The 11,208-nt window shown below is 34.3% G+C and overlaps 1 protein-coding gene across 1 annotated transcript; it reads right to left on the reverse strand.

Annotated features, from left to right (window-relative positions):
- Nucleotides 1-8,191: 8,191 nt before the first annotated feature.
- LOC143606357 (uncharacterized) lies at nucleotides 8,192-10,942 on the reverse strand. Its single transcript, XM_077082151.1, has 7 exons — nucleotides 10,793-10,942; nucleotides 10,642-10,713; nucleotides 10,159-10,226; nucleotides 9,276-9,387; nucleotides 9,091-9,177; nucleotides 8,477-8,566; nucleotides 8,192-8,329 (listed from the first exon to the last, which is right to left on the reverse strand). Exons 1-7 carry the CDS (start codon nucleotides 10,940-10,942, stop codon nucleotides 8,192-8,194), a joined length of 717 nt encoding a protein of 238 aa, XP_076938266.1.
- Between the last annotated feature and the right edge of the window lie 266 nt (nucleotides 10,943-11,208).

Raw genomic sequence — 11,208 nt, forward strand, 5'->3', positions numbered from 1 at the left:
ATCAAGTTGTCATTAAAACATAAATATTAATATAATAATCAAAAGCTATAAAATAATAAAACATTAACTAACCATTCAATATAAGTTTATACAATGAATGACCCCGTTAGATTATCGATTGAGTCTCGTGTTCGTTTATCCTAGCTTGTGCGGATCTTTCAAGTCGGCTTTTGTGATGCTTTCGTTTATTCATCTCTTACAATCTTTACAACGCGTATATGGACTTGTGTGTAACTTGTATTACTTGCACGAATATTACTTGCATGTTGGGAAGCCTCATTAAGTATGATCATACGCCCCCCTTTGCACTCCGGTCCATTTGTATCGAGTGGAAAAGGGCCTCATTATCCAAGTACGTTGGTTATTACCAACTGGAAAGGAACTTACTTGCGCGATTACCCAAGTACGTTGGTTGTTACCAACTGGAAAGGACTTACTTGCTCGTTTATCACTTGTCCATGAGTTGTACGGTTTTTATGTATGTATATAAAACTGTGGGAACTCACCAGCTATGTTCATAGCTGACTTTATTTTATACATATGTTACAGGTGTAAAGATACGAGGATGAAAGTTAGAAGACACATAGCATGCCTATAGGATATTCAAAGAACAACTTATCATTTATTTATTTATTGTTTCAACTTGTATTATTTGATAAACTTGTGTTACATGATGATTTAAATGAAATAATGTTATTATGGTCACCTAATAGTGTCACGTGTGTTTAAGCAATCTGTACGTCACACTCAGGCGTTTCCGCTTTGGCCGGGGTGTTACATCTTTACGTAAAAGGTAGTATTTTTACTTTTTGAGCTTTCACCCACCACAAATTTACTTTTCACATAGTCATCACTCACAACTGTAGTTCTCTTCAAGATCCTAACTGGCTTAGATATTGAAGAAATTATCTTTTTGTCATCAACCTGAATTTTCATAGGTTTCTTTGGAACAACCTTCTTAGGGTGAACATGATTGTGCTTCATACGGTTAGGACATGCGAAAAACACATGTCCTACTGTATTACAATTAAAGCATCTCCTTCGGTCAACAAATTTGTTTACCGGAGTTGATTTAGCACGTTAACGTTCAGCCTTTTCCTTGAAGAAATCTTGGTTTGATTGTTTTTGAAAAATAGGTTCCTTCTCAGATTCAGAAGTTGTTCCTTTTACCAAAACAACCTTTTTAAACTCTTTATGTTTGTTAACTCCATGATTTTGTATTTTGTGATGAAAACTGGTTTTGGCAAACCCATAGAAACCGTGAACGACTTTTAACAACAAAAATTTCATAAAGTGGACGAGTACTTACTCATTTATGTGGACACTTGTTGTATTAGATGATTTGTGAGCTGGACATATCTGAGTATCACTACAAAGCTTATCTTGATCTCTTATGATGATTTCCACTTCTTTAGTTAATTGTCCAACCTGCTGTGACAATGCCTTAATTTCCTTATCTCTGATCTCGTTGCCTTTCTGAAAATCCATCATTAACTCAATAATTGTATCCAATTTTTCATTGATGGAGTTATCATCTAACCCATACTGACCCACTTGCCTATTCCCTTGATTTTTCCAATTGCTTTGATAGTTACTTTGACCTCCTTGATAGCAATTCTAATATGGTGGCACAAGTAGTGAGGTATTCTAGTACTGTAGGCATAAAATGACTGGCAATTCCTCTAACCGGGCCTTTGTGATTCACCCTAGGCACTCCACCCACATACTCATCCTGACCCTGTTGACCTCTATAATCGTTCTGTCAAACACCATTATACCTTTTCTGACCCAACTTGACCCGATTCTGACCTCTTTGATTAAATTGTTGCATTGAAGGCGCAAACTCATTAAACTCTTCATACCTAAACTGGTCAGAATACCCATCTTCATTGAAATCTCCATTCCAATTTCCAAATCTCTTATTTACTCTACCGGCACTCCCCTGAGTAATACCAAAAGACCCATCCTCTTCATCTAGATTATATCTGGCATATCGGTTTTTAGGTGGTGATTTTCTGGCTTGAATGGTCATTTGTTTTGGTACTGGTAGACTGTGTTGTAAAAGTTCAAAATCATCAAACTCATCATATTCGATTGGTTTTGGGTTTGAAGATGTGGTAGGTGAAAGCCTGAAAATTCTTGTTGTGTGAATGGTGGGTCAGGTGGGCTACTCAGTGGACTTTGAATACTGTAATAACTCATAACCAAACTACACGTATGCGGCCGACACTATAATAAGTTCCTGCACAAGCAAAGACAAGAAATACCAAGCGTAAAACCGAACTTAAACAAAAACTAATAATAATAATTATAAATAAATAAATAAAATATTTCTGGATTCTTTATATATATATATAAGCGTACTAGCTCCCCGGTAACGGCGCCATTTTGATGACCGTCATTCGAGTCATGCAAAAGCCAAATTAAACTAGATAACTAGAGTAAGTATGGTGTCGTATCACGAGGAGAATGTGGTCAGTATTACAAAATTTGTGTGATTATTTAATATAAATATAACTAAGGTGGACAAACGATGTCAAGCAAAAATTGAAAGATTGATTTTAAAAACAATATAAGGAAAATGCAGCTTCCTCCGGGTTGGTTCTAGGTTTCACAAAAAAACTCGTTTTATTAATTGGGCACAACATAGACATGGTATTGGCAAGACGGTTAATTTAGGTAGTAATCAAAACAGGTCTTTGTCATCAGATCTTTATAATTCAATTACCCTATTTACTTGTGTGAATCAACCTACTCTGTCACCCAACAAGCTACTGGGTTTTGTCATCAACCGAACAAGTTGTAAAGTAAGGATTGCTAACACATGCAAATAGTTTAAATAAACCAACACATCAATTTGATTATACAACGTTGTCAATGTCAAAAAACCAAATCCAAACATGAATAAAACAAAGTTTAATATTTAACCTAAACGAACCGTTCACCTGGAGGAAGCCACAGATTATTCTAGCCGCTCATTCTTACGGTGAATTCCTGATTATCGTTCGTTCGTTTTCTATTTGTTTGGTTCAATAAACGAAACTCTAAGGTTTAACGTTTTATTGAGTTTAAACGTTTTGCAAATATTCGGGTTAATACGAAAATATCCAAGTAATTAAACTTTTATAGTATTGTTAAAACATTCCTAAGTTCAAGCTCTATTTAGTAATTAGATAAAATCTGTTTTAAAACAAAATAAGAAACTTAGAGGGCCTTAAGTGTAAATTCAATTTAAATAATAATATTTTATTGATAATAAAACCCAGCCCTCCCTAACCATACGTATTTCTGGCTCCGGCAAGCCGTAACGGCTCCTGCCAAACTTCAAAACACCATGTAATGCGTATAATAACTCAATTAAAGCTCTTAATGACCGTAGACAATAACGCAAAACTTATAATCACCAATAATACCGCATATTAACGACTTTAAACATGCATAATTATCTTGTACCCGCCGGAATTTATGAAAAATCACATTAACGATCTTTAAAGCGTAAATGCTCCAATTAGCACTAGAAATATGATCCAAACCATCAACTAAAGACGTCCAAAACATTTAATCTCACTGATAAAGTCTCAAAATTCTATAATAATCCATCAAGTTTCGTTTTTTCGGCGAGCCATGCTCACCATCAAACCTTAACTTCTACAGGTAATATGTATATGCATTTGAATAGTTTTTAGCGCTTAATCAAAACCCTAACCTAATTTAACCAAATTTGGAACGAATTAAGACAATTAAGGATTCTACGGTTTGTATGGGAAGGAGATGAACTGTTTTTTATTCATAATCTATATATTTCTTTTTTTCACTCTTAAATCAAAGATCATTCTGGTTCAGCTGCTAGTCTTTGTGTGTGTAAACTAGAGGACCTAGGTTCGAACCCGGGTCAGGCTGTTTTCTATCTTTATTTTTAAATCCTCTTTTATTATATTTAACCAAATAAATTCATTAAAAATTTCTAAAAATCATTTTAAATCAAATAAAATTATTTAGTTAAATAAAATTAATTATAAATTCTATTTTATCATTTTCGCCTTAAAACTAACTTTTTGTGTCTATTCATGACAAACCGTTAATATTATAACCCTTTATTTCTTTTCGTTAAATGTCTAAAAAAATGTTAAATAATGTTGTTGGTGATACATCTAGACCGATAAATTCATTTTCATAAATGATATAATTTGACCAATTTTCATCCAAAAACCAAACCTTTCACTTTCGTTAAGGTTCGTAAAACCGATTAAAACAAAATTAATAATTCTTTCCGTTAATGCTATAACGTAACCGTTCAACATATGTAATTGGCCGACAAATTCAATGTTCATTAAATTTCGTAATTAAATAATAAGTTATCAGTTAAAAATAATATTTAAATAATATAAATCAGTAATCCGTTAAAGCTTAAAAATAGTATTATAATATAAAAATGCCATAAAATGTTAATAAAATATATATTAAAATAATGCAAATTCCTAAAAAAGTAAATTATTTAACTTTTACAATCCCGTTAGTTAGATTTTGTTTTGTTTTTAACTGTAGTTCGTGAAGTTTGATTGCTTCGGTTTCGCTATTGTGCTTTCAGATTTTATTACAAGTTTATCTTCGATTTCGAGGTGAGTTTCTCACACACCCTTTTACTCTTTTATTACTTTTGGAGTTAGCATATATATCCTACAAACTCAAAGTATTTACGATTTCATTTACAAACTACAATTCATTACATGGGCTTGTGTGTTTACTTGATTACTTGCTCAAATTTACTTGCACGTGGTAACCTCAACAAATAAGTATGATCATACGCCCCCATTTGCATTCAAGACCATTTTGTTATGAGTGAAAAAAGACCTCATTATCCGAGTACGTTGGTTATCCCCAACTGGAAAGGACCTTACTTGCGTGATTATTAGAGTACGTTGGTTGTTACCAACTGGAAAGGACTTTACTTGCTCGATTTACGCTTGTTCATGAATTGTATTATTTTTACGTAATTATATCAAACTGCGTGAACTCACCAACTATTCATATAGTTGACCATTTTATATATATGTTACAGGTACCATTATTAGAGGATGATGCCATGACGAAGACACTAGACTTAGGCTATTTAAACAAATGGACATAACTGTTTAGTTGTATTACTTTGTTTTAAACTTGTGTATTTGATGTTGAAATTAATTAATGATAATATTGTCACTTAATAGTGTCACATGTGTTTTGAGCAATCTGTACGTCACACTCGGGCGTTTCCGCTTAAGCCTGGGTGTTACAGATTGATATCAGAGCCATGACTATAAGATAGGGCATTAGACGTAATGCCCTAGTTAGTTATAGCTTATTTGTTTATTTGTTTAGGGTTACATAATTAGAAATTATGTGGGCCCTATGTGATTGTTCAAATGCACATGTTACATTACTTTATTATTGTTGATTCAATTACGCCTCATTTACACAAGCACACACACACAAGTCTAAGGCTTATGCCTAAAACGAAGATTTTCAAACATTTGCAACAATTGATTTTCGGTTTACGGTATTTCTTCTTCTTAAAGATGGTTCGACGTGGTGGGTATGTAGTAACTGGAAGGGGGACGTGCTTGTTTTTCGAACTCTTGACACCAAGGTTATTGAAACCTAAGGATAAGCAATGCGTTCAAATCCCAATCAGACGCGGCACTTGGTTGCTTACCTAGAGAGTTCGGAAATGGCATGAAACCTATTAGGCCAAAGCATACCGCACCAAACGCCATACGAATCACAACTTTATGATTTCAAACGTGACCATGTTCTTTTTGTGAAAAGAATATGGTTACACTCCAGAGGATATCACACAAGTCATTGTGGTTCACGCGATGCGTGACGACGACCCTCAATGTTTTACAATGTATTTTAACTAAGAGTCTGATAAGTCATGATGATACACGAATACCCAACTTTTGGTTCGATTTGATTACGCATTTTGATTTGTGTGTTTTAACTAAAAGTCTGTCAAGTCGTGATGATACACGAATACCCAACTTTTGGTTCGATTTGATTAGCATTTCTTATTTTTGTTGGGACATACAAGTTACGATGGTTCATACAGCGTGTAATTCCAAAGACTCAATTGTTTATATTGTGGTTTTGAAAAGTCATTGGGATATGTGAATAGTCGAGTTTTGATTCGTTTTCTATGTTTATATATTCATTGAAATTTCTAAAAGTCCTGTAATTACATGAATTATCGAGTTTCAACCCGTTTTCTTTTATTTATAAGTTCAATTATTATTATAGTTTGAAAATTCGAAAGATCATGGTGATGCATGAATAGTCGATTTTCAATTCGTTTTCTTTATTTGTATATATTCAGCTTAATTTTGAAGTTATTAAAGGGAAGTAAAGGTCGGTTGTTTTTAAGAAAAATATGAAATCGGTTGTTTTTAGCTTAATTTTGAATGAAATTATATGTTATTGAGGTTAATTGTTAGGGTAGGATGGTTGATTAAAAAGTTATTAAAGGGAAGTAAAGGTCGGTCTGGAGGTATTTGGAGTAAAGAAACTAGTTTGCTTCACCATCGAAGAAGGTGGAGAACGAAGAACATGGAGAACGAAGAAGAAGACCAGCAACGAGGATGAAGGTGACCTAGTGTTTTAGTTTCAATTTCATGGTGAAACATGTATCTGATGGCTGTAATTTTGATGTTAGGGTAAAGTGATTTTTAGATAGGTTAAATGCGATAGAAAAAGAAAATTGACAAAAATAGCCTTCAATTTAATGTCTTGGTTAACGTCTGTTAGATTGGGGGACTCAATCTGTTCAATTTTTAAACAACAAGGATTCAAACAGGTCAAATTTTTTTAAAGACTCCGCTAAAATACCACGAAGACTCAAATAGTATTTTTCTCAAAAATCAATAAAAAGTTACAAATTCCTTAATCAGGAAAACTTTGAAACTCTACATCACATCTTCAACAAGTGGCTCACATCAAGTGGGATCGGATTGGCACTTGGGACATGTAGTTGTTTTTGTGGTAATTTCCGTTAGCGTGTTAAAAGTTACTAGTTGGGATTCTCAATTACATTTCTAATATTCATATTGTCGTATAGTTTTATCAATTGAAGAAACTAAAAGTACAAAAGTTATAGATTAGTAGTTATGTAAGTAGAAAAAAAACGAACTCTAAAAGAACATATCTATAGGCAGGCCTATTAAAATCCTAACTACGCTATCCCACCGGCAGAGGTGCACAAAAACCCGAACCCGGAATCGGACCTGAAAAAAAACCCAGAACCGGTTTTTTCTATACCCGGGTTTTTAATACCCGACCCTACCCGTGGGATTTGGATAGGGTATGCATTTCAATACCAAAACCCGTACCCAAACCGAACCCGATTTGCACTCGGTAATACCCGAAAACCGGAACCGGTTCCAGACCCAGAACCGGGTTTTTCCAATACCCAAAAACATGTTTTTCAAATACCCAAAATTACTCGAAAAAAACCTGAAAATACCTGAAAAATACCCATAAAAAGTGCAATCCCTTAAAAATTCCAATCTATACCTGAAAATACCCAAAACAAAACCGAAAAATACGGTTTTTTCAATACCCGGAAATAGGGTATTCAAATACCCGGTTTTAGAATACCCGGTTCTATACCTGACCCCGAACCCGATACATAGGGTATGGTTTTAAAGGCAATACCCAGACCCGAACCCGACCCAGGTAATGCCAATACGCGATTTTCCAATACCCGGTCATACCCGGAACCGGGTATTTGAAAACCCGATTTGTGCACCTCTACCTACCGGCTGACAAGCGATTGCTACAACAATGTCTGTAGGTATGAATTTGGTAAACGATTATGTATGTTTCGGATGATTGGGTCATGTATAACATATTCCATACACTGCAAAATTTTTAAAACCTATGTCAGGTCTAATATCTAACTACATCTCACTGTCAATATCAAATGTGTTCATGTCTGACTATTGAGACACTTACAAATGACACATTTTAGTGAAACATGTTTGCAAACACAGCTGGTTTATTGAAGTTGAAGAATGCTCAGTTGTCAAATGGCTTTATATACACATTACCACATCGGATTAATTTACATTAAATCTGATGCCATCAACAATCAGAACAAAACACACCACAACAAAAGTCACCAAAAAAAGAAAAAAAAGTTTTTCCTCCGCCACTATATTCAAACATTTTCATCTTGTGGAGCCATAGCTGCTGGTGCAGTTGCTTGCGCCATCCCCAAAGAAGCCACCGTCAAGTGTAGCCCTCTTCTTTCTCCTGCTTGCAACACAAATGCAATTTGTGCTGCCGCCAACGCCTCCTGCACACTCGGGTTTTTATCAAAGTTTATACACTATGGACAAAACATAATGATAAATAAATGAATCTTTATCCAATCTTTTACAAAGGGTAATTAAATAAGATCGATTTTGGTCTCAACATAAGAAATTTTCTAGGGTAGACGGACCTGTCTCTGCCTCCGACGCTGCAAAATGCTGACGGCCCAAACCATTATGTAACAGGGAAAAAGAAATCCAGCTATCCAAAGCAAGAAAAGCTGTCAAAATAAAAATAAATAAAAATGCCTTCTTAACGTATGAAACGTACAAAGTCCCTGTTATTAACATAAAAAGATGATCATGAGTACTTACGTATATAATTATGCATATTATACAAATTATACACATAGCTACACATACTACATCGAAGTTTTTTTTTGAAATTATATAGCAGTACTATACTCAAACTAAAGAGAATAAAATGCTCGATTTTATGATATAATCTAAATTGGCATTGTGAAAAAAAATAGTTAAACTAGATAAAAAGTCAAAAGGTAACTTTTCCATTTTTGCTCAACACGCTTTTAATTACTAAATTGGTAATTCTCAAGGTTAAGTGTTAATACTATGTTTCCTAAAATTGCAGCATTCCCTTTCTCTTGCTAGTAAGATTTCAATTCAACCCTAGGTTGTCCAGCTTAACAAGAAATCCAAACAGTATTTTAGATTTTTGACTGAGTCAAACATTCTTGCTAAACCATGAGTCTAGTTGACTAGTTACATAATCATGTGTCCCACTTACAGTTAAGAACTTAGACGCATCCTCATCTCCGTCTCCTCCAGTATCGGGTACATATGATGCGTGTCGTAACAACAGAAGAGCCATCAACTGCCAATACACTAAAACCAGTTATATAAAGACAACATTTAATTACATAAAGACTGATTTATTTATAATTACAGGAATATGCGATTTTGAGGGCGTACAATCAAAACAGCTGAACGGAAAAAGGCGGCTCCACTGGCGTTTGTTGCATTATAAGCACCGTACTCGGCTTCCAAATATTGACGGTCAGCTGCTGACATTTGCCATCCTCCCCTAAAGAAAACAGACATATATTCAAACAATGTAAATAAAAACTAAGTAAACAAGGTTAACTGAACGGAAAAGAAAACACGTCTCGCTAGTTCAATTATGTTCGTGAATGTTCGTTCATTTAAATTCGTTTAGGTCCGTTCATATATGTTTGTTAGTTCACATTGTTTAAGTTCATTAGTTTTTATATCATCTATGTTCAGTTATGTTTGTTTTTTGACCTTCCTATACTGTTCATTTATACTATTAACGAACGGACACATTCATTTTCTTAACGACTCGTCCGTTTAACTGATTGTGGTCGATTGTTTGTAGGCCTACTCGATCTTGGCTCGTCTAACTTAGTTTTTTTTTAAATAATAATTTTATATATAATAGCAATTATTATATCTATATATGTTTAATATATTAAAGATATATTCTATAAGTAATAGGCTTGCAGGCCAGCTCGAGTTTCATAAGTGAAGCTTGAGTTCAAGCACGAGTTCCTTTATTAAGCGAGTTTATGTTTAGGCCCAAACTCCTTAAAGCTTGGCTAGTTCATGAGCGGTTAGGCTCGTTTAGTAGTAAAGATATAAAAATGATTTTGGTTGAAACATGCCATTTTTCAGTTATGATGGGGAACGGGCCAGGCCCTATTGACCAGCTAACACTCCTTTACCCGCTTTCTATGTGAATATGCTCCTTACTCATTACGGTTACAAAAACAATATTATTACAAATAGTAATATAAATTTTCAATTTAAACAATTTAAGATGTTAACGAAAAGATACCCAATGTCTATGGTGGTTTCTTCCAAGCATGGTCGGGGAGAAGGAGCAACATAGCGCGGTTGGTAAGGCTGCATGTAATAACTAACATATCACCAAAAATCCATAAATAATAAAATGGAGCAAATAGATGCATAAAGTAGAATTTTTTTGAGTTATTTCTTGTTCAAGTAACCCTCAAATGGTAGTGTTACCATTTAAAATATCGAAACAGTGATGGATTAAAAATATTAGTCAGATTTTATGTGTCGAGTGTGCAGGGGCGTTACGCCTTTTCCATTTGTATAATTTGTTAGTGGTTTGTTTATAGGTCATGTCATGGTGTATCTATTCGTATATCTTCTTTGAAGATATACAAAAAAAACATCCATCATGACCTATACAAAGGACAACTAACAAGCTCTAACAAACTGTATAACGGAAAAAAGACAATAATGCCCCTGCACGCTCAACACATAAACTTTGTCATTTGATCATATATTATACCTGATGGCATATCTCACACATTATGTCACCCTTTTCGTTGCACCAATGTTGAACACACTTCCTGTGAGCATACTGCATAACCAACCAACTTATTAACAGAAATAACCAAACCGTAACCGAAACAACTAACATAACCGACCCCTAATAACACCTTAAGACTGCCATTGCAAGCACATGGTGTCTCCAAATCAGCAATGGAATCTTCCTCCTGACAAATCCGACACTCTGCCGTTAATAATAAAGGCCCTTCCTCATCATCCATTAAAACAGGTTCTGCAACAGAAGATGAGGGGCCCACCATCTATCTACAAAGGAAGGCTGTATGCACAAAATTCATATCATGTCATTGCTTTCTTCATATCAAATGATTCCATGAAATTTTAAAAACACATTTACACCATAAGTTCAAAAATTTAATCACGTGAAAAGTATAATCAAATGAAATTTACGTAAAATTGATTACATATTCGAAGTAATCATGATTCAACCTTCATAAAAAACTTAGGGTGTATTTTGTTCAAGAAATGTTTTGGAGGGAATAGGAATTTATCAAAGGAACTGAAATCT

Source organism: Bidens hawaiensis, unplaced genomic scaffold (genome assembly GCF_021521415.1).
Source record: "Bidens hawaiensis isolate Kalapana, Puna unplaced genomic scaffold, B.hawaiensis_p1.1 tig00074494_1, whole genome shotgun sequence".
NCBI lineage: Eukaryota > Viridiplantae > Streptophyta > Magnoliopsida > Asterales > Asteraceae > Bidens > Bidens hawaiensis.

Coding starts and splice junctions, on each gene's coding strand:
- LOC143606357 (XM_077082151.1), bottom strand. CDS start 10,942: ATGGTGGGCCCCTCATCTTCTGTTGCAGAACCTGTTTTAATGGATGAT. Junction 9,388..10,158: donor GAAACCACCATAGACATTGG/GTATCTTTTCGT, acceptor TGTTTTCTTTAG/GGGAGGATGGCAAATGTCAG. Junction 8,567..9,090: donor ATGCGTCTAAGTTCTTAACT/GTAAGTGGGACA, acceptor TTATTTTGACAG/CTTTTCTTGCTTTGGATAGC.